The sequence below is a fragment of the Medicago truncatula genome, chromosome 4 (assembly GCF_003473485.1).
Source record: "Medicago truncatula cultivar Jemalong A17 chromosome 4, MtrunA17r5.0-ANR, whole genome shotgun sequence".
In the NCBI taxonomy this organism is placed as follows: Eukaryota; Viridiplantae; Streptophyta; class Magnoliopsida; order Fabales; family Fabaceae; genus Medicago; species Medicago truncatula.
This window is the reverse complement of record NC_053045.1, coordinates 62587080-62611811: the sequence shown is the minus strand read 5'-3', so window position 1 is coordinate 62611811 and position 24732 is coordinate 62587080. Positions and strand designations below refer to the sequence as shown.

Sequence of the window (24732 nt, the reverse complement as noted above, 5' to 3'; positions counted from 1 at the left end):
TATTTAAAATTTCGTCCCTCTTCCCCCTTAATCACTAACACATCACTAATTAGCTGACGTCGCACTGTTAATTGGTCAAATGATTGTTTGACTCAGCAAAAGTTGCTGCGAACCGACAAAAATAGCCCTAACTTCTCAGACAATTGCGAAAGGAGCAATGAAAAATGACCAAACTGCCCCTCTCTTCTTCTTCTCAAAATCTTCTTCCCTTTGCGCTTCTCTTCTCAGCAACCGATTGGAGGGAGTATAATTTACCCAGAAATCATTAATTACTCTTTCTTTGCTATGTTGTCCACTTCTCTCCTCTACTTGCCATTCTTTTCCTTTCTCGCTCCTCCGCTTTCTCTCTCTAACTTCCTACCGGAGAATCACTCGACCCGATCCATTTTCCACCATTCATTGTATTCTCTCCGAACCAGAACCAGAACCAGAAAAACAACATGAAAGGTAGGTGCTTCAGATCTGTGTTGGGAGGACGAAGATAGAGATGACGGCGGATGGCGGCGGTGGTGACGGCAGGTGGCGCGATGGTTTGTGTTACAAGAGACGCCAGAATCGTGTTGAACTTGATGATACTTGAAAACGTCATAACTCTGTTGACTGAGTTGCTTACCAAATTAACAAGAGACAACAACAAACGTCAGCAAAGATCCACACACGAAGAACAAAAATCCAATGATATGTTCAATTCCTTTGATAAATGTTTATCTATGCATTCACGAACTTGGGTTTACTTTAATTTCTTGTAAACTTCAATTCTTTTACTTCTTCTACTGGCTATATGTAACTTAATTTAATCACCTTTTTTAGGTTATGGCTCATGATTTCTAACATAATATTGCAACCATGAATAATAAATGGGCATATCTTTTTATATCAGATTTAGACATCTCTAACTTGTTCTTGTGTTTGTTGCTACTGTATTTGTTTTCCAATCTTACTGGAAAACATTTTCTCTCTTGGATTTGTCTAGTAGATTTATTGGAAACAATGTTCAATGGGTTGCAGAGAAGAGAAGCAAAGGGAAGAATTTTTGAGAAGGGCATTTTCGTCCTTTCACGTTTGTATGTGAGATCAGATGCACCACGTCAGCTGATTAGTGACGTGGCAGTGATTAACTGGGATGAAGGACGTAATTTTAAATGATTAATGATTGCAAGACTATAGTTTGCAAGGCTATACTTTTTTTGTTATAGATAGCTTCCATCAATTTCTGTCTTAGATTTTCCATGTCTATTTTCTTTCTTCAAACGAAATATTGTTGGTGAAAGCAACTCTGTAAATCTTTTAAGGTGCCATTTAGCCTGGATCCTTATAAGCTATGAAGCCCCGATACCCGATACGATACCGATACGGCGATACAGATAAATTTGTAAAATTTCCGATACGATACGGCTGGGATACATTTAAAATTTAAAATTTAAAATTTAATATATAAATGCACAATATATAAACATTACTAAAATTGATGATAAATTACCATTCAAATTACTCAAAATGAGCAAACAAGTGACATTTACATATCTTAAGTTACGTACTGTTATAAAAGGACATCATTAGTACTATCCAAAAAAATCATCATCAGCACTACCCAAAAAGGACATAGTTTAGCTATTCATAAAGAACATCATAGTCCAACATTCACTACTTAAGAGGAAACAAGGATTGTATCAGTCTCCTCTCCTCCGTTTCCATCATCAAAGAACATTGTAGTCTCCAACTCCGATTCATCTAAAGATAACTCAGCTAATTCAATTCCAACACAATCAAGCAGGTCATGCGCATAAACCACATCTTCAACCCTTTTTGGATCCATTTTATTTCTTTTCAAAGAATAAATAAAAGAGTAAGTACTCCAATTTTTCTCAGAACATGATGAAGAACATACCTGAACTCCTTCACCAGCAATTTTCAATAAGTGAAATCTCGCTCTAAAGTATGAACTCCTCACCTCTTTTTGACAAAAGTTGCACCTCCAAAGCTTGTTTCCACCTGCAGAATCATTATTCTGCACCACAGTGACAGTGACAAATCTCCATAGTGGTTTACTATCATCTTGGGGTTCTTTTGAAGCAAACGAACTAGTAACACTTTCTTCAATTGGAGGCATAACTATTAACAAAAGAAACAATAATAAAACATTAACAAGAGGTTGGTATTATAAATAAAAAGAAAAAATAAATCTAGGGTTTATTGTTTACATATGCTAAAAACAATCATTAATACAAACAATCTTATAAAGAAGAAAGTAAACATTTTTTGTGAAACAAAAGAGAAAATTAAAGAGAAAAGAAGATATTCAAGGGAGAAGAACAAAACATTAGAGAGAATAGAAGTAAATAGAAAATAGAGCAGTAGAGAGAAGAGAATCAAAGTAGAGAACCTGAAGATGTTGATGGAGGTTTTGTTGTTGATGTTGAGATGGAGCAATAGACAGGTAAGAAGGACTGGAGGAGAATCGTTGACGGTGAGAAACTCAAGATGGGTTCCATTCCAATTCCATGTTTTTTAGAATGAGAGAGAGCGCTGCATTTCCACTACTTTATGTATTTATATTATATTTATTTCTTATTGCTTATTTTATTATTATTCTTCTTATAAAATGAAGTGGGTTAAGTAAAAGCTAAAATAATAATAAAAAATATTGTCCACGTATCGAATGAAGTATCAGTTAGATTAGCCGTATCGGATGTATAAGTTAGCTGTATTCGATACGTATCGGTAATTTAAATATTTTTTTAAAAAAAGTTAATTACCTGATACTTCTTTTATACGCGTATCGGGACGTATCGGTATCGGATACGATTCTTCATGATTTTTAGAGCTTATAAGTATTGGTCCATTCTGGACAAATGGTGAGAATCATTGGATAAAGTAGACTTATAGATCTTATGATGTTCTCTCTACACCAAAACATATTCTCTTATTTTGCCCTCTCATTTGTATTCTCTCTCACCTGTTTTCCAGCAACATAAAAATGCAACCTTCTGCTCATGTGTGGCTATGGAAATCTATTCAACAAACAACATTGAAATTCTACAGTTGAATTTATTTAGGATATAAAGGGAGAAAAGTTAACTTCCACAATAGAAAATAAATATATGAATCTTTCAAGTTTCATCTCTAAAATAAAACTAAAGGGGGGGGGGGGGGGAAGAATCACACTAAAAATCTGGAAAAAAAAAATACAAAACAAAGGGAAAATCAGTCGAAATGAAACAAATATATCATTTTTCAGATTTGTAAATTTAGAAGAAGGCAAAAAAAAAACACACATCACAAATACCTCAATGCATATCTAGCTACTTATAATTAAGTTAATTAAATTATTATTTTACCATTTTTTTTTTCTTACCATGTTATTCTAGAATTAAGTTAATTAAATTGTTATTTCACCATTTTTTTTCTTCTTTCAACTTCACCATGTTATTCTTAATGATAAGTTATTGATTTAATAAATATATATTGATAGCAAAATCAATCCATGGTTGAGATTGGAGATCTTAAATCTTAATGCATCAATTTATCTCCACAATTTGCATGGATATATATCTACCATTAAATAGCTAACAAAACCTTCAAGAAACCATTATCAAACAATTCCCAAAGACTTCTCCTTGCAGAAGACACCGATAAAAAAAATGGGGTCATTGAAAATAAAAAAGAAACCCCAAAGAGATGGAACAAAAAAAGGAACAAAAGCTTCCTGGGTACGAAAAAAGCCAGCCACACTGGGAGAGAGAGATACAACATGTTGTGCTAGAGAGAGAGTAATGAGATGAGAGAGAGAGTTTATGAATTAGATCTAATATGGTGCGGGTAGACCATGATAAGTTTTGGCAAAATAATTTAATCTAACAGTGGACAAAAGTGGTCTAACATGGACCGATATTTTGACAGGTCCATTTTATACTGAACCTGATGATTTAAAGACCCAATTGGGTTTCATTAACTCTAGATCATTAACCATTCTTGAATGACATGCTAGACTAGGTTTGGAGCACGGGTACTAGGTACCCCTTATCTAATTTTGTATCTTAATCAAGCTTGTCTCCTCTTTTGACGCATTTACTTCATAGTTATCTAGTGTCGAAATTCCAAAAAATGTACAAGAGGCTCTAGAGTCTAGATCTTCCAAAGAGGAAGGAATTTGTTTTTATGAACTCACTTTACAAAGCTTAACACAATCAGGAGAATACTCTTATCCCTTGTTGTTAACTTAGACTGGCCTCTCCACCGGCTACATGTAAAAAATGCCTACCTCAATGGCGATTGAGAAGAATAAGTGTATATGGATTGTCCTCCATTTTTTGAGAAGAAGTGTATATGGATTGTCCTCAATGTTTTGCATATATGAAGTGAACAGGACTAAATGGAGCAAATATGGACTAGTGGATTAACATTTGTTTAGTAACAAGTTCAAGATAATCAATTGTGTGTTTCTTGAGTTGAGATTCCATTCATTTACCCCACATCTAGACTATTGTTCATTTATGAGAGAGATAGACACAATTAGAAGATTGATGAACTCCATTAGTGAGAAGTGCTAATTAAAGTGAATTCCTTTAGTTTGTATTGTTTGGATGAATAGAAAAATAAGTAGAGAGAAATTTATAAAAACGATTAAAAGACAAATATATTCCTTATAGGAGTATAACTCTAAATGAATGGTGAGTAAATGGAGGAATCCAAAATGAATTCATATGTATGCATAACAGACCAACTTGCATATATACTCACCAAACTGCTTACTGCTGCGAAAATCATGAACTCACATCCAAGATCAAGGTCACAAATGGTGACTTGCTCTTGAGAGGGCATACTAGCTAAGATACAGCAATTACTCATATCATTATTAGTTGATACTATACTATGGCAGTTCTAAGTAAAGAGATAGTTTGGAAATTACTCACATCCATATCCATTATGTTTGACAAAAGGAAATGGAAGTTCATATAAAAAAAAAAACAAAAGAAATTGGAAGAAAAAGAGTCCAAATGGGGCGAGTTATCTCGAGATTGCCTCATCAACATCTTCATTCGACTCACCGTTGAAGATCAATGGCGCGGTGCAATGCTTGTATGTAAATCATGGTTCAGTGCCTTTAAGGAAGAACCTTCTCTTCACTCTTTATTCAATCTCGACCCTTACTTCCCCAAACCACTTGAATTACCGATGACCTTCCAATTCGAATCACCTCGCTAGTGGACCCTCCAATTTGAGTCCAAGATCGATTCCATGCTTCAATCTATCGTTCAGTGGACTCATATCTTTCTCATTCAGATTCGCATTCAACACTGCTCTGATCGCTCTCTCACTCTCGTAGCCCAAAGGTACCAACTTTCTTCAAAGCAAGAATATGAAGTTTTTGACTCTAAAATTCTTTTATATATCAACTTACTTTTATTGTGAATGTAGTCAAAGTTAAATCACTTTACATTGAACTCACTTTTTTATATAACGCTGGAGCATTTAGCCTATGTGTAATGTGTATGTAGTGATGTACATCATCTGAAGCCTCAAGTCACTTTGTTTTGCTTTTTTTTTTTCTTCTTCTATGGTTTGAACATAATTCCAACTGTATTTCAGATGTTCAAATCTTGAGATATTGTCAATCAGAAGCTCCCTTCGCATTACTGATTCGTCTATCTCAATGATTGCTTTTGGATGTCCAAATTTAAGAGAATTGGACATCGGCTATTGTTATATGATAACTCAGGAGTCATTGGTGGTGATCGGAAGAAATTGCCCCAACCTTAAAAGGTCTCAAGAGAAATCGGCTTCATCCAACCCAACACGTAGATGTTGTTCCAGCTCGTTTGCTAAATGTTTCTCCGCAAGATGGAGATTCTGAAGCTGCTGCTATTGCTAATTCTATGCCTCATCTAGAGTGGTTAGAGATTAGATACCCTAAGTTATCTGTTAAAGGCCTCAATTTGATATGTCAAGGGTGTCCTAACCTCGAGTTCTACTGCTAAATTAACTAGTCAAGACATTGACAATGCATCGTCAAGTTTGTTGCACTTGAAAAACATTAAAAAGCCACGTTTGGACCTAGCATTCTAATAATACTTGATTACTTCTCTTTGTTTTGGCTGTTGCATTACTTCTTATTGTTCTTGAAAAAAAACAGTGAGTGAGAAGTTCAAAATTGTTCACATTTAGGCTCTTTTTGTAACTTAGATATATCAAAAGTCTATGCTTACATCTTTGTTTATAAGCTTAGGAAATAAATGTTAGCTCACTTAAACTCTCACACCTAAAATGTACAAGCAAATTTCCCAATCAAATCAAATGAGTTAAGATTAAAACTTCCTACTAAATGTCAAAAAGGTATACTTTACCATCTTAACTTGCTTGTTTATAGCGGCGGCATTTAGGAATATATTTATCACATTGCTTTTAGTAACTTGCTTCTTTTGAATTCCAATTATATGACTGTTCATCCCTAACTTACACTTGGCTTCTATATTTTATCTATCTATATAATATAACTGCATTTTTAAGCTTACCTCTCATTAAGGTTTCCACAGTGTGTATAAATATTGCAAATGATGGATTTTTTTCTTGACTCAATCTTTATATCCATGACTGTCAAACTCGATAGCATACATAAACTCGTGGAATTTTCATAGACTTCACTCTAGAGTTGAAAGAGTTTACTTAGTACAAAAATAACTTCTTATACATCCATCATTACAATATCTTTTTTTGAGGGAATCATTACAATATCTAAACACAACTTAATACCATATTGTTATGAGTGTGGAATGCCCAATTGATAAAAGTGGTGCAAATGATGATGACATGGCAAATAAGAAGGGGTTGAGACGTAGCAACCGTATCCAAAGGGAATCATCCAATGTGGTCCCAGTTTGCTAGTAAATGAAGGGATATTAAGCGGTGGTAGTACAATGAATGTGGTGTGCATTTTATGTGTGATATCATTTTCTCTCTCTTTCCTTATTCTCTCTAATTTACCTTTATCTTTCTGTTCATTGTATTAGCTTGTTAGCCATTTCCAGTATCTTTATGTTAAGTGAATTGAATGAAATCAATGGACAAGCAATACTCCATTTAATTGCTTGATTCTTATTAGTATTGCAATTTTTCTTCTGTTCTTCTGTTATCACATTACACATATGCATAGTAAATATTCAAAATTCTGACTTAGTGATAAAGTAAACCACCATGACAAAATTAAATATTTTGTAAGCAAATAATAAATTCAACGGACTTCATAGATGCTCCAGGACAAACAAAGCAGACGCACAAACATAGCAGACCTGTTCAAATTTGATATGCAAAATCACACCATAAGTTCACAGCTTGACAGAGTGAAGGACAAAAAGAGCATAAGACAGTTCAAAACCCATGGACAAATTGACAAATCACAAAGTTCTAAATTACTAAATTAAAGATGGGACTAGGTTCCTCTTGTTGGAGTCGGATTCAAACCAGTAGAACTAGGTTTTAGCTCATCAAAGTTGGGTTCCGTTCACTTTGTTGACCTGTTAGATTCATTGCAAACTAGCGACCGTAGTTTTGTTCGTATTTTCTAGCTCGTATCATAGCTTTCTTCATGCTTTAAGCTACAGGGTAGAGACTCAGTACGACAATGTTTCACTTCCTTTGTAGATGGGTTAACATTGAGATGTTACATACATATGTAGAGTTCAGTGCTACAATTGTGACACAAATGTGTTGTGCACTACAAAGCCTCGTCATTCAAGTGACAAGTGTTGCATTTTTTTTATTATTGTTTAACATAAACAATGATCCACATGTGAGGGAAAATAACCATCATATCGTAGACTCATTCAATCATTTTGGAACTTGCTATTCTTTGAATCTACCTGAGGTTACCCAAAAATGACTCTGTATTGTAAGCACGTTGATCTATTACAATTCTATAAGTTAACTCTGGAGTTTGACAACCATGCTTTCATTGTCTGGATACATCACTTTGTCTACGAAGAAATCAAACGAAGCTGGCTAGCAACCTTAATAAAAAAGTGACCCTGATCTTAAACTTCACAATCACCACTCGCCTCAATGATACTAGCAAATAATTCAACAACTACCCATTCATTGACAGCCAACTTATGTTCTAGCAGTAGTTAATTCATACAAGGCCATAAGCGTAAAAGTCACAACCTGAGGCTTTCTCTATATAAGAAAGATACAAAAAAGTAAAGCATAAAATTTAAGAACTGTAAACAATTTTTATGGAAGATTGCTACCGAGAACATATAAGAAGTAATGCAACAGTCAAAGCAAAGAGAACTAATTGGAATATTATTAGGTAAATCCATTATGGACTTGAGACAATGATCTTTTACACATATACATTACAGATACAAGGAAAACAAACAACATAGAATATGAATTACAAAGACAAAGATCACAACTTCTATAAGATATGTTTGTGTGGATCAATAACCATAGAAATGCAATTAAGATCTGCACAGACTAGTAGAAAGAAGATGGGGTGGTGGACTCACACTATTCATATTGGATAATCTTCTTATTAACGGTCAGATTCTGAAAACATCGGTTTGAAACCTCTCATCATATAGACTCCAATGTCCATACCTTTCAGTGTGAAAGACAGACCTTGGAATGTAGAAATTTGGCTTTTTAATGTCTTTCAAGTGCGACAAACTGGATGAGGCTTTTGCAATGTCTCGACTAGTTAAGTTAGCACACCCAGACAAATCCAAGAACTCAAGGTTAGGACACCCCTGACATATGGAATTGAGGCCTTTGGCCGTTAACTTGGAGAACCTAATCTCTAGCCCCTCTAGATGAGGCATAGAATTAGCAATAGCAGCAGCTTCAGAATCTCCATCTTGCGGACAAGCATTTAGATAATCATCGGGAACAATCCCTACGTGCTGGGATGGATCAAGCCAATTCATGAGATTTCTCTTGAGAACTTTAATGTTGGAGCAATTTCTTCCAATCAGCACCAACGACTCATGAGTTATCTCATAACAATAGCTGATATCCAATTCCCTTAAATTTGGACACCCAGTAGCAATTTTAGACATAGAATCATCAGTAACACGAGGGCAGCTTCTGATTGACAACACCTCAAGATTTGGACATCTGAAATGCAGTTGAATTATTTAAGTTCAAACCAACCCAAAGTCGAAAAAACAAAACAAAGCAACGTGAAGCATCAGATGATGTACATCACTACTTACATGCTAAATGTTTCAGTATTATGCCTGTTTGGATTGGCTTATTTGAGCTTATCTACTGGCATAAGTTTTGTGAGACTGCTTGGGAGAACTTAGGAAAACAGCTTATGACAATTTTCATAAGCTTTTTTCAAGTTATTTTCATAAGTTCTCCAATATAGATTATAAAAACAACTTATAACATATATAAACAATTTAGTGTTATTTTATCTGCTGCTACAAAAGTAGCTTATGCAAGCTTATACATAAGCGCTTGTGATATAAGCTGCAAATAAGCTGACTATCTAAACAGGCCCTATATTCGCGATCGAAAAAGAATTCCTTTGAATGAACTCATTCATAATAACTCATTTTTAGAAATACAAAGAAAAAATCTCTTTTTTTTAATCTTTAACAAACGGGCCCTTATGTTTGAATACATTCAAACATATCAAAATCAATTCTACCTCTATTGATTCAATTTTACCTCCTCCAAGACAAAGCATACAGTTGTAATGCTATGAAAGGGAACCCAATTTCAAAGTGAAAACCTATTAATTAAGAAAATTGCAGACCCGATAATTTGTAATTTGAAATTTGGAAGAAAGTTTGAACCTTTGGGCAACAAGAGCGAGAGAGCGATCAGAGCAGTGTCGAATACGAATCTGGGTGAGGAAGATATGAGTCCATTGAACGATAGAACGAAGCATGGAATCAATTTGAGATTCGAATTGGAGGGTCCACCAGCGAGGTGATTCGAGTGGCTTGTCGAAGTAAGGATCGAGGTTGAATACAGAGTGAAGAGATGGTTCTTCCTTGAAGGCGTTGAACCATGATTTGCAAACAAGCAACGAACCGCGCCATTGATCTTCAAAGCTGAGTCGAGATAGGATGTTGATGAGGCACTCACGAGTCAACTCGCCCCACTCGGCTTCGCTTTCTACTTCCATTTTTGTTCCTTCTATTGTTTGGATTTAGACGGAACTGCGTCCATTGTAATAGATAATTTTTAGACTCCAACACGTGCGATGCACGGTTTTTTTTGTAGAGTTTCATATAGTATAAAATATCAAATTGGTCGGTGACAACTAGTGTACCATGGAAGAATCGTGGGTAATTTACCCCAACCAATAGACATTAGTCACATAAGCACATTTTTAAGTGGTATCTATGAACTATCTTGACCCCACCAACAAATTGCTCATTTTCATTGGTCGGTGGGTAAATTACCCACCATTCTTCATAGGGAATCTAGATAAAACCTATTATTAATCGTAGAGGTGGTCCAGACCGTCCTTCGTGGCTCATTAGAGGATTCCAAGATGTTGTAAAAGACTGCAACTTATTTGATATGCCTCTTCATGGTTGCCAATTCACATGGTTCAAGAGCATCGGCACGCCCTCCTCCAAGGAAACTCGCATTGACCGTGCTCTAGTCACATCTTCCTGGCAAACACTTTATCCAAACTCTGCCCTCCAGACCTTGGTGGCCTCTATATCTGACCACACTCCTCTTCTCCTACAGCTTAATTCTATACCGTGGAGGCAAACTCACCGTAGTTTTCAGTTTAATAATTCTTGGCTATTAAAAACAGAACCCAATCAATTGGTGAAGAGCAACTGGGCCTATTATCCTCCGTCAAATATTCTCACCAAACTCAATCACTGTATTGAAGACATTTCCTCTTGGAGCAGAAATATCACGCCAAATTTCAGGCAGCCGATTAATAAACAACGTTCAGAAATTGAAGATTTATGGAATTCTTCGGACGACGCAAGCGATCCGCGGCTAGCCACTATGCAGAATAAATTAGCTTCTTTATTGCTCCAGGAAGCAACGTTCAAAAATATTTTGGCTCGCAGACGGGGACACAAACAACAACTTTTTTCATGCTTCAGCGTTAGCCAGGAAAAGTAAAAATATGGTAAAGAAGCTTCGTGACAATTCTGGTAATTGGGTTACATCACATGAAGACTTCTGCACTCTCGTTCATAATTACTTCACCTCTCTATTTCGAGCACAACAAGGTGATCTTCATCCTATTATATCTTGTGTTCAGCCAAGGATATCTGACGAAGATAATTCCATGCTCACTCAACCGTTCACTAAGCAGGAATTCAAGGAAGCTATTTTTAACATGCATTCGGATAAATCACCTGGGCCAGACGGCCTTAACCCGATTTTCTACCACAGATTTTGGAAAGATATCGGTGATGAAATATTCTCTTCTGCCTCGTCTTGGTTAGCTTTGAGACTTCGAGTTATCTACCCCCAGATTTAAATGCTACAAACATAGTGCTTGCACCAAAGGGTGATAATCTGGAATCCATGCGGGACCTTCGACCTATTTCTCTCTGCAATGTGTTATACAAGATCGTTTCTAAGGTCCTGGTCAATCGTCTTCGTCCACTTATTAACAAATGGATTTCCCAAGAACAGGCAGCCTTTGTGCATTCTCGCTCAATCATGGATAATGCGCTAACAGCATTCGAAGTTCTTCATCATATGCGCTGCAAAACAAAAGAAAAAATAGGTGAGGTGGCTCTCAAACTTGACATATCCAAGGCATTCGATAGTGTAAATTGGTCGTACCTCAAAGCTATTTTATTTAAAATGGGGTTCAGTTCACAGTGGACTTCCTGGATGATGATGTGCATCACCTCCGTTGAATATCACGTCATTTTCAACGGCGACCGCATTGGCCCTATCACTCCCGAACGAGGTCTCCATCAAGGCTGCCCACTCTCACCATATCTATACATTCTTTGTGTAGAAGGATTATCAGCATCCATAAAAAAACAGCGAGTTAAGAGGCAAGATACACGGCACTCGTATCTGTCGCACAGCCCCGCCTATCAGTCACTTATTATTTACAGATGACAGTTTTTTTATTTTGTAAAGCAACAATGGCTGAAGTGCAACATCTCAAGGAAACTCTCTCATTATGAGCATGCATCCGGGCAAGCAATAAATTATGGTGAATCGGCTATTGCATTCAGCTCTAATACTCACCATGAAACCGTGGCTGATATCACATCTCTCCTTGGTGTACTTGCGGAAATTGGAAGCGGTAAATATCTAGGCCTCCCATCAATGATAGGTCGAAGTAAGAAGGCAATATTCTCTTACTTAAAAGACCGCATCTGGAAAAACTGTCAGTCTTGGAGTGCTCGCTCCCTATCACGTGCAGGAAAAGAAGTCTTGATCAAATCCGTGGCACAAGCTATACCCTCTTATTGTATGGGTGCTTTCCTCATTCCGACTTCTTTATGTGAAGAAATGGACAGGATGATGAATTCATTTTACTGGGGTTCAAAGAAAAATGGTAGACGCGGTATTAACGTGGGGAAAACTCACTTTACATAAAAGTCTTGGTGGCCTTGGCTTTCGTAACATGGAAGCATTCAATCTTTCAATGCTTGGTAAACAAGGTTGGAAACTCATGCACGACTCAAACTCCTTACTCGCTCATACTCTCAAAGCCAAATACTTCCCGAGGCGGGATTTCTTGGAAGCACGTCTTGGTCACAATCCAAGCTACACTTGAAGGAGTCTATGGAGTGCCCAATCTCTGCTTACCTTGGGGCATAGATGGAAGATCGGTGATGGCTCAAAAATTAATATGTGGAGTATGCCTTGGATATGCGATCTCCCGTCTTGCAAACTGTTAACACCTCCACCCCCTCAATATGAGGATGTTACGGTAAATTCCCTTATGAACTCTGACATGAATTCCTTGAACAGTATGTTACTGCACTCTTTACTATCCCCTGTTGATGTTGCAGTTGTACTCTCAATCCCCCTATATCCCCCCAAGCGTGAGGATATCAGAATTTGGAAAGCTACTAATGATGGGCATTATTCTGTAAAATCTGCATATCGTGTGTGCATTGACCTATTCCATTCATCAACAACACATAATGCAAATAATTCTTGGATGACTCTTTGGAACTTACAGATCCATCATCGTGTCCGATCTTTCCTTTGGCGTCTCGCTCACCAATGCCTTCCAACACGCACAAACCTCATTACTCGCGGTATTCATTGTGATGATTCTTGTGTAACTTGCGACGCTCTAGCAGAAACCCATATGCATACATTTTTTGTATGCTCAAAGGCCACAGTGTGCTTGGATTTCCTCGGCCTTGGCAATCTGGTCCGCGAGCTGCTATAGACGGCAAACGATTTCACAACGTTGTTGTTTGAATTTCTCCGCAGGTTATCACTTACACAACAACAATCAGCTGCTATGCTTCTTTGGAGCCTTTGGAAAAGCCGTAATTTTAAAATATGGGATGCCTTGGACACATCGTCGGTTTTCACAATTTCTCGCGCAAGAGATACCCTTCAAGAGTGGAGTTGCATGCATAGGGCCAAAAAACAAGTTCATAGTATGCCATGTTTATCTTCTTGGACTAAGCCACCAGTAGGTATGACAAAGTGCAATGTTGACGCTGCAACCTTTCACAATAACTTCACGGTAGGTTACGAAATATGCTTTCGAGACCATTTGGGACAGATGTTGATTAGTAAATCAGATTTCTTACATTCCTCTACCACCGTTTTAGAAGCAGAGGCCATTTCTTTGCTAGAATCTCTAAAAATGGCTACAACAAATGGAATGCACGCGGTTCTATTTGAAACAGATAGTAAGACTCTGGTTGAGATCATCAAATCACATGAAACACCTCATAATGAGCTTGGTGATCTTATTGTTCAATGTAGAAGTTTCTTAAATAGCAATCCCAACTTTGTAGTGTCGTTTATTCGGAGGCAAGCTAATAAGGTTGGTCATAGTATTGCTAGAGCTTCCTTATCACATCCTAGCCCCCATATTTTCTATCATGTAACAACTACTTTGTACTCTTTGATTTTGGATGATATGAATTAATCTTCCTTTTGCTCTAAAAATCAAATCGTAGAGTTATATTTATAAACTCAGAAACAATCAAACTAAGTGACAATTGAGAGTTATCGACATGCACAATCTCAAAGAAGCAAAGTAACAACATTTAGTTTACATCAACAAAAATGAATATGGAAATCAACAAAAATGAATATAAAATCAAAGTCATTAGTCTAATGTAATGATTTTTGCAAATAAAAAGTCAGAACAAAAACTTCATGTAATATAATACAGGAAAAAGTGAAGTTTCTAATGAAAAAATTATCATCTGAATCAGTCGAATTGTCTACAATTTTAAAGATGCAACTTTAATATCGTAACACGTAGTTAACGTACACAAAAAAAAATGAAAAAGAACTACTATCAATAAAGTTACTAAAAAAATAACTGCTATGAGAGAGGAAACCCCTAGGGCGGTTGTTGCTTATATTTTATTATTTTCCTTTCTCTCCTGTGAGCCGTCACACGAACCCTAGTTTCTTCTCCTTCATCCACCAAAGATGGGTGATTTAGGGTCAATTTTTGACCCAAAATCACTCCTCTAACTCGTTTTTCTATTTTCCTTTTATTGAAATAAGTGATTTCACATCTATTTCGTTTTTTATTTTGTGATTTCGTCGTCTTTGTGCGACGTTGTTTGTTTTTCTTGTTTCTCTGAGGTATTTGATCGCTTCAGATTGTCAGATCAACTTTCGATCTAGTGCAGATTCAATCAATGACTTTGACGTCATCCACGTTGCAGATCCGGAAACATGGCTATTCCGGAGATTTAAATATAGTCATATGTGTAAGCATTTGTACTTTGATGTTTTATGCTATTAACATGGATGTTGTGAGCCTGTTCACAGATTCATCCTTTTTGTTTTTAGTGAATTTGCATTATATCGATGTACTATTTCAATTTGAATGAATGAATATCTTTTATTTTGCCAAAATATATATATATATATATATATATATATATATATATTTAAAAAAAAAAAAAAGAAGTGGCATAGTGGCTATATTTGTAAAGTGTAAGCATATGGTACCTGGTTCGATTCCTTGTAGACTCTTTTTTCAACTGGTAAAATGCCGAAATTGTTATGCCGGATGCTAGGACTGGAGTTCGAACCATGGTACCTCTACTTATGTGTGTAAGTTTATAATAGCTTTGCCATTTCGTCTATCTACAAAAAAAGTATATATATATATATATATGTTCTTAAGGCATTTTTAATGAGATAAATTAAAATGAGTAACTTTACCAAAATAAATAAATAAATAAAATGAGTAAATTTATTACCCGGAAAAAAAAATTAAATTCCTTAAAAATAATGTGTAAACTACGTTATATTTGATGAGGCTAACTTTTTCTGAAGAAGAATTGATGGGACTAAATTGTCACTTTGATTTAATCATTTCGTTGTTAATTTAAGTAGTTTGTATTTTAACAGTGATTTATATAAAGAACTTAAATTTGATCCAACATGTTTATATTTTTATTTGTAATTGATTTTGATTAAAATTTAATATTAATTTAACTATTTTTTATTAGAATGCATAAAAATATTTATTATCAAAATTGTAAAAAAATTATTTTAATAAATTTTACCTAAACAAATTGTAAATAATAATAGATATATAAAATTAAAAATGATACAAAATACACAAAAATAATATATAAAAACTAAATTTCAATAGAATAAAAAATAATAGTACAAAATTTAATGTTTGTGATTTGTTTATCAATGTTTGAAAGAAAGAAAAAAAAAAGGTTGATTATATTGTTCAAGCAAAACTCAGGCCATTTATTCAATTAAATATATTCTGGGAAAGAAAAGAACCAAGCAGAAGCGTATTTTCTCATCAATTTCTCTCCTCTTTCGGGAAACCTAGCAAGCCCCTAACTCATCTGCTATTTTCTTTCTTTTCCAATTCTAGTTGATAATTCTCTATGTTAATGTTCTCTCTGTTAATCTTTCGTTCATACTTGAATCATACCATAATATTATTTGTTCGTTCACTTTTGCTGAAAATTGTTGTTAATGAATTTGGTTTCACCTTCACCTTCAATTTTCACATAACCTTAATCAAACCCTTTTGAAATCACTAAACCATGTTGCGCTTCACTCTCAATTCATTAACTATTTTATAAATATGTATATATCATAAGTGATATTGAGGGTGTGAAGGTTCCTCTCCATAATTTAACAGTCTCTCTTTTGGATCCACTATTTAATTGAATGAAGGCTTGCCTATTATTGGTATATATTTGATGAAACACTGTCTATCATCTATGCGTTTTGGTTCACTTGTATATATATAGGAAGGATTCATATATTTTCTGTTCTTGTATTTTGTTCATCAGAGCATTGAATTTCATTTTTTGAAATTGTTTAGCACTATGAAGAGTTTTGTACATAATTAGATTGAGAAGTATCTTAATTACTTCTCACTGATATTGAAATTGCTTTACCTAATAAAAATTCATCATCATCATTGTCTCTATTTGAAATTATTTTCTAAATTACTTCTTCATTCAGATATTGACCTGTCACTATATAGTATCTTCTAGTTCTACCTACTGTGTCTTTGTATTCAATCATCAATTTGTACCTCAGTCCTTGTAACAATGTTGGTTCTCTGATTTTATTTGAATTTGTTGTTACAAGATACAACATACTATAATTATGAGTATCATTTTGATAAAATTTGTTTCTTTGCAACATGAAGAGTCGAAAAATCAATTCGTTTTCCAAGAAGATTGAAAGAGTCGAAAAATCAATTTTGGTCTCGGCCATCCCAAACTTTTTAGTCTGGCTCCGCCACTGACTAAATTTGAGTTGATCATTTGACATGTGTCAATGTATCATGCTTACTTGATTCTATAATTAACAAATAGTTGTCACCTCAATAAACGCATCATATCCTTTTAGAAGTTGACGATGTATTTATTGAGTATCAGGTAATTTGCTAAGAAGATAAAGCCTAAAATATTTTTGTTAAACTCAACTTTATCTTTCGTTTTTTGAGTTGGGGGAATTTTTTGATTGAAGATCCTCTTCATTTTGTATCTTCCTTTATCTTTTGCCACCATCACTATCACCATATTGTGAAATTACAAAGTTCATGGTGATCGGGATTTGTGAATTGCGATGTTGATGTTCACGGTATTGTAATGAAATGGGAGAAAGGTGGTGATGAAAAATTGTGAATTAAACTACATTAGAATCAGCTGACGAGGAGAGAGAGGGTTTCACTGTTATATTTTGTTTTTGCAGTTATTGTGGTGATTGGTGAATAAGCAGAACCCAAAATGATTTTTTATGTTTGAGATCATCCTACCAACAGTCAACACGTATGAAGATATTGGGTTGAAGGGGAAAATGGAAAGATGATCCACTGTCATATGGTAACAAAAATAATTCGGTCATTAGAGTATCCTGCACTTTTACCATCCGGATAAATTGAATAACAATACTCGCTTCAAAAAACAAACAACAATACTCATTTAACTAATAAAGTTATGCACAAAGTGCTACATAGTCATGATTACAAAATAAGTAGCCAAAGAATGCACCACTAGGCATTACATTACACCATCACAGTAGGCATGGACATTACATACCAAAATAATCAAGGAATTTAAGCAGTACCATACAGTAGTCATTGACATTACATATCTCAAGATTCTTAAAAGGGTTCAACAGTCATTGGTGTTACAATAAAGTTCTAAAATATTTAATTAAATTCTTCAATCTTCTAAAAGTATTCAAGTCTTGGCACTGTATGACTTTTCCCACATTCTCATTTCAGCTCACAAGTCCTGGCACCAAATGCTGAATTATTACATCAATTGCCTCATTTTTTAAGAGATTTTTTTCTTTGCAGGACTCTGCATAGCCTGCTCAAGCTTACTCACAGTTTAATCAATGTTTAGTGAAACAGGCGATTAAAAATATCCGGTTTAACCTTCTGAAGCAATGAGACTCCACCGACATGCTTTGCCAATTCACCTGTGACACGGTCCATATAAAGCGCGAATAGTCCATTTCTGCTTTCCAGAAGTTCTAATGCTTTTCTTGCCTGAATAATTGCTGTCATCCAATCTTCAAGGAGCACTGTAATGTCATATTAACCACTTAGTTTGAGCCGTTAAACTCGATTCATCTTCATCACAGTCAATTAACAATAATATTGTATTGTGAAGAATACTTGACGGAGAATTTGATAGCTGAGAAATTAAAATGTTGATTGTGGCAGGCTTTTATTTAAAGTTAATTAAGAATTCATGTAAAATAATAATAATAATAATAATAATAATAATAATAATAATAATAATAAAAGGCTGAAATATGATACATACTGGTGTCAAAATCTTCAGCTTTTGACCACTCTAGTAAGTAATCTGCCACCAAAAACTCAATAAGCTGGATCCTGGTTCCCACAAATAAAAGTAAGACGGATTGCTTTCAAAAACTCTACTCTTTGGAACAATACCTCTAAATTGAGCTACTCATTGTGATAATTAAATTTGGAGATCATAGTAAGGTGCATTAGTAAAGAACTTACATGATGAACATACATTCGTGCATGTCAGGAAATTTTTCATCAAAAGGATCAGAGAAAAGCAAACGTTCTGCTAACACCAAAATTCTTTGACAAACTGAAAGTATAACCCGTTGGCCAATATAGGGCGCACTTCCAAGTTTACGGACCAAATGCTGAATACAGAACTGTGCATTGGTGCCACTGTCTTGAGATCCTACGAAGATACGATTTTGTAAAGATAAAAAAAAAGGAACAAAAAGACCATTAATTAGAGTAGATAAGAAATGAAAATAGTATTTAATGGTTAAGCTTCAGAATAAACGTCGGAAACGTAACACTTCTACACTAGTTTAAGGTCTTATATTACATATTAGGCTAACAATGCAAGTAAAAATTATTTATTGTCATCAAGCTAAAACTTGTAATATACCATTTTCTGACAAGTATGAGCACATCTTCACAGTCAAACGTGTAACTAAGCTGTTGATAGTTCGTTCAACAAGTTCCAGGTTCCTTCCTCTAGACAGAAGATTCTTCAATGAACCTTCAGAAAAGATATACGGGATTTTCAGTGCGGATGGAAAATAATATGGATGTGGGTTTCATGAGTAATTCATATGCTAGTGATCCATAATAAGAGTATAAAAATCAAAGGGAAGCAAAGTAACAAGTAAAATTTGATGTTAATCACTCGTAAATTACCGCTGGATGTGTGGAAGGGGAGTAGGGAGCCTGTGTTTACCTTATATAGCTTATAAGCCCACAGCCAATAACAATTCATAACTAACTGACTGGAGTTGGCAGCTGTATTGTCAATACAGTATTGACAGGAGCACTGGATGTGCAAGGAGAACAGTTTCCCTTCCCCTATCCCCCACCACTAGGAGACTCCTCCATTAAATATGCAGGGTAGTCATAAGCCTTACTCAAACAGAATGATAAATCATTAGCTTATCCAACACTAGAGATAATTTCACAGAGATTTTATTCAGCAGATCAATTAAATCCCCCAATGGCTGCATGGGTAAGCAACTCAAAAAGCACCAAGGCCGCTCATATCACAACGCATAAGCAGGCCGAGTACATGCATGGATGGAACAGAGTCATTGCTAATTAAAAGACGCTTTTAATAAGCACTTTGGGATATTTTTCACTTTTTTCTATAATTAAAGCACTTTTAGATTTTTACATGGAAATTCTATGTAGTTCTAGATTTATCTTATTTCAAATAACCAATAACATGGTCTTCAATTAGTGAAAAGAGCAGCATACCGAATATAAAGTGTACATGATGTCCCGGCTTTTCAAACTTAGAAGACATGTCATTTCAAATATTCAATTTGAAAAGAACAAAAAAGAGAGTAGGAAAAGCACTTCAGTTGATTACTGAAGAGAACAGAATACCCAATATAAATTCAACGGATTGGTGTGCCAAGTTTGCAAACTTTGAATCATCCACCTGCAAAATACAATGAATAACTATAGAATTAAAACTGTTCACATTCTATGTAATAACATCAGCATTTTTATAAACTCTACCACAAAATGTATTATTTGAATCACAAATTGGTCAAAGAAAAATGCAAAAAAGCAGTGAGTGAAGCATGCTTACAGGTGATACAGTCTCACACAGCTCCATAAGAAAATCAACAGACGCCTTAAGCTGCTCCGTTTCATCCTCCTCAACTAAACCTGCAGTTTTAGTTTCAAATTAGAAAACAGATTTAGTGCAACTACATTCGCTTCTAAATTCCTGAATGTATCCTAGTGTGACGTGCTAAAGCACTCCCTTAACACTTGTAAAACTGGTTGAGAGAGCTTATAAAATAGTTTATGAAAACAGTTTATAACTTATAGGAAAATAGATTGACTTTATTTTCTCTTTCTTTATAAAAATAATAGCTTATACATAAGCACTTATATGATAAGCGCTTATAACATAAACACTTAATTAAGTTGTTTATTACTAAGTACCTAAAGAAAGCCGTTGCTGAGTTGAAGAAGATGAAGATCCAATTCTTCTCCTCCTTTCCTTAAATCTCACTGCAGAATGCAAAATATCAACATCAATAACCAATTCAAAAGCATGGTACCACAACTAAGAATAATAAGAACGTGATGATTATGATAATTAATATAATAACGAAACCTTGTCTTAGAAATCTTCGGCGAAGCACGTCATTGAATCTGTTATTCGAATCATTTCGATCATGCTTAGGACTTAATTTCCCTAAATTATCAAAGAAATAGCACTTGCAAGAAGCACTCTCAGGAAATAGATCACAGTGCGAAGCATCTGAATCCAAAAAACCAAAAAAAACAAAAAAACTTAGAATCATATCACAATTGCACGTTTAAAGAGAACATAGCGGTATCCGCGTTGAACCTTGAGTTTCTTTCAGATCTTCTTTGAGGCGTAGAATCTCTTGCTTCCTTTCCTTAGCCTAAGAATCAAAACACGAGATTCAAGTTAAAAACGCATTGGATTTTTCAGAAGAAAAGAGAGAAGAGTAGTTTCGATGAACCTTTCGTTTCCAACGGAGAAGATTTTCCGATTGAGAAGGAGAGATAGCATTGGAGGAGTGTTTAGTGTTTTTGATAAACTTAGAACGGAGAAGTGAAATCGCTACGGCAAGTTTCATAGATTCATCACTCGTTGCGGCATTTCCAACCTCCGTCATTTCCTTTCAGATTCGAAATGAAAAACGCGCCAAACCTATTAGAGCCTCTCTTTTCCTGTAAACTTTCTAGTTGCTAAAATTCACTTTTTTCAAAGTGAATAAATGGGGTGTCCGAATTCGAATCCCGACCGCTACATATAACAATGCATATATTGCTAACTGAGTTATACTCATGAGACTCTCTTGTGAACTTTTAACGACCCATTTATGCTTTTTAAATTAGCTCATTTTATGCTTCTTTATTTATTTATACCATATAACTATATTATTTATTCCTCTAATAAAACCATATTAGTATTTATTATCTAGCAAAAAAAAGGACATTGTTATTTAATTTTATGCAATATTTCTTATGGATAAAGACCTGACTTTCCTTTAGAATTTTCTCGCGGTCCATCCAAAAAAGAATACTCAAATTAATCTCTAGCATTTTTATATGAGAATAAATTAATATCTATATTGTAATGATTCAAAACTAATAGATACACTAATTTATACCTCGTATGGAAATGTGAGAGGTGTGTTTTTTTTAGTCAAATTTACTTCCTCTAAAATGAGCAACTCATTTAAAATATAAAATGAGTGATACCTATCGCTAATTAATAAATTAAAGATAGATCTAAATTCTTTTTTATTAGAAATTGAATTGTGATGCGAGCAAATTGTAAAAGATTAAGGCCCCGTTTGGATAAACATCAGTGCTTATGACATTAGAGCTTATATCATAAGCTCTTATACTTGATAAGCTATTTATGTTTGGATATGTACACTAAAAAGTACTTACATAAATTGAAGTGTTTGGATGTGATATTACATAAGCAATTATCCAAATTTTAAATATTTTTAATTTAACAAAAAAATCAAAGAATTGAACCACAATTATCAAGATTTTTTTTGATAAAATTAATCAAGGCGTAAAAAAACAATATTATAACATATTAATTTTATATATATATATATATAGTATAATCAATATTTGTCCTTAAAAAAAATATCAATATTCAGGTGTAAATAAACATATCATATATATTGATATTAGTGTGCAGTTTGTTACCCAAAAAAGACAAGTTAAATTTGTTTTTTTATTCAATTTCATTTTGTTACGTAACAAAAAAAATAATAAAAATTTTCTTAAAAAAAAAAATCTTTGTTACGTTTGTTACTTTAGTAAGATAAGTATATAGTAATTTCGTTACTGATGCACCGCTAAAGATAACTAACATTATAATTAAAATATTCCTTCAAAAAATATCATAATTAAAATGTATGTTTTGAAAAAGTGGTTCCAGAGAGAATCGAAGGAGGTTACATAAATTCATATGCTCCTTGTTAAGCCAGAGGGTAAGCTGAAAATTTAGACTTATTAGAATATGACATAAGCAGCTTATGAAACTATGATAAGCTATTTTTATTTATTTATCCAAACACCTTTAAAAAGGCTTATGGGAGTAGATAAGCCCACATAAGCTCAAAATAAGCCAATCCAAACGGGGTCTAAATCAAACCCTTAGTTTTTCTTAATTTTTGTTTTCTAACCTTCCGTCCAATATATTTTTGGATCCGTTGTTAGAGACTACGACGGTGAAACGCTCTCGTGCTGTGGAAAAATATACGATCAAATATACGGTCAATTGTTTAAGTTAAAAATATCACTTTTGCCTCTTCAATATTTCATATTCTCTCACTCGAGTCTACTACATTAAACGCATAATATTTTTTTTAATATTTTATAATTAAGCTTTAAGATTCCAAAAACTTAAAGATTCCTTACGTAAGTAATTTTTACTAAATCTATTCCTTCAAAACATAAATTACTAAAATTGTTGTTAAAAATACCCCATTAGAGATACTAAGTTTTATATTGAAATAGACTAACGATTAACTGGAAGAAGAAAAAAAAAATATTCTCTAACTGAACCATCACAAAATTTAAATTTTTAAGATTAATGTTGAACATTTTAGTGTCCGTTTGGATTGGCTTATTTTTTAACTTATGCAAATAAATAAATTTTTATGTATTATTTATATATTTGTCAGTGTAGTTTATGCAAAAACAAAAGTATAAAGATACAAATTTCGATAGTGGGGATTTATGAATTAAAATAAAAGTTTATCTATTTACCTAAGCTATCTTTTATAAATTAAAAAAAATAAGTCAATCAAAACGTTCATTAATCCAACTTGTGTCGGGATATTATGTTTCATATTAAATATGTGTCAGATTATTGAACTAATATATATATATATATATATATATATATATATATATATATATATATATATATAACATATCTTGTGAGAATAATTATCGACTTATTAAGTCATAAATACATAATTGAGGTTAAAAAGTCATATTTTAAAAAACACATGCGCCTCCCCTTTTTTATTTTGAACAAACTAAAATGATATACGCCTCCCCTTATTCTATTGATTGTCATGAACCCTATTCATCTTCTCTAACTCATACTTTTATCTGTTCACCCTCCGTCATTTATGTGGACATCATCCTTCACCACTATTCACATTAAACCATCTATTTTTAATGAAGGAAGTTACATGTGTTTTTAAAATGTGATTTTTAATTTTAACCATCTATTTTTGATATAATGATTGATAACTATTCTGATCAATGATTTTCAATAGCACGACTGATTTATTTTTTTATTTATGCCTAACACTAGAATCCAAATCTTATAAAATCATTAAGATTTTACAGCTTATTGATATTCGAGGAAACGAGCAAAGATCATCATGAGTGGGGGAGATCAAGCAAAGCACGGAGGATTCCAAGAATGGTGGGCAGAGAAAATGGTTTAGAGGGAGAGAGGAAAATACCAAAATATCTCAAACGACACATGTTTAAAATACCAAAACTGCATCAAAATGTTGGGATTATTACTAAATGTGGTCTATGGCGTTAACTACTATCAGCTTTCGCACATTATATACTCCTTTAAATTGCCCTTATATTTGTAAAAAGAACGATTATTTAATTCCACGTCATACTGAAATTATTCCTTCGTTTTTGAAAATAGTCTAACTATGTTTTTCCCTCAAAAATATAAAAGTACTCTTTATATTGTTCTCCTATTTTAATCACCAATAAATTTTATTTTTTTGTACATTTTTTCCCCTCACAACAAAAGATTGTGATACACTCTTCCTCTCTCCAATAAAATCCTAGTACTTTTTTTGCACATCGATAAAATTGATGGACCTCTCTCCCGTAACAAACAATTACCAAAAGACAAACTGTTAAATAAAAAATAAAAAAAAACTTTATTTAAAAACAACTATTTTTAGTTTTTCCTTCAAAAAAAAAATTAGTTTTATTGAAAGAAGCAAATATGAGTAATTGAGAAAGTATAATAGACAAATTGTATCCTTAATCTATCAAAACAATTAAATAGGAACAAAGAAATGTAA

The 24732-nt window shown here is 33.9% G+C and overlaps 3 protein-coding genes and 1 pseudogene across 3 annotated transcripts; 1 reads left to right on the top strand and 3 right to left on the bottom strand.

Annotated features, from left to right (window-relative positions):
* Positions 1-1450: 1450 nt before the first annotated feature.
* Positions 1451-2518, bottom strand: LOC11437570 (uncharacterized). The gene is made up of 2 exons (XM_003610248.4): positions 2384-2518; positions 1451-2112 (listed from the first exon to the last, which is right to left on the bottom strand). The coding sequence occupies exons 1-2, from the start codon at positions 2490-2492 to the stop codon at positions 1649-1651; spliced, it is 573 nt and encodes a 190-aa protein (XP_003610296.2). The 5' UTR covers positions 2493-2518; the 3' UTR covers positions 1451-1648.
* Positions 2519-4678: 2160 nt separating this feature from the next.
* Positions 4679-6066, top strand: LOC11437295 (F-box protein SKIP1-like; annotated as a pseudogene).
* A 2210-nt stretch (positions 6067-8276) lies between these two features.
* LOC11444176 (F-box protein SKIP1) lies at positions 8277-10189 on the bottom strand. The gene is made up of 2 exons (XM_003610246.4): positions 9801-10189; positions 8277-9111 (listed from the first exon to the last, which is right to left on the bottom strand). The coding sequence occupies exons 1-2, from the start codon at positions 10133-10135 to the stop codon at positions 8538-8540; spliced, it is 909 nt and encodes a 302-aa protein (XP_003610294.1). The 5' UTR covers positions 10136-10189; the 3' UTR covers positions 8277-8537.
* A 7402-nt stretch (positions 10190-17591) lies between these two features.
* LOC11442688 (protein MULTIPOLAR SPINDLE 1) lies at positions 17592-21354 on the bottom strand. Its single transcript, XM_003610243.4, has 10 exons — positions 21151-21354; positions 21012-21069; positions 20775-20921; positions 20600-20668; positions 20238-20317; positions 20030-20084; positions 19056-19169; positions 18647-18839; positions 18441-18511; positions 17592-18195 (listed from the first exon to the last, which is right to left on the bottom strand). Exons 1-10 carry the CDS (start codon positions 21304-21306, stop codon positions 18011-18013), a joined length of 1128 nt encoding a protein of 375 aa, XP_003610291.1. The 5' UTR covers positions 21307-21354; the 3' UTR covers positions 17592-18010.
* Positions 21355-24732: the final 3378 nt, after the last annotated feature.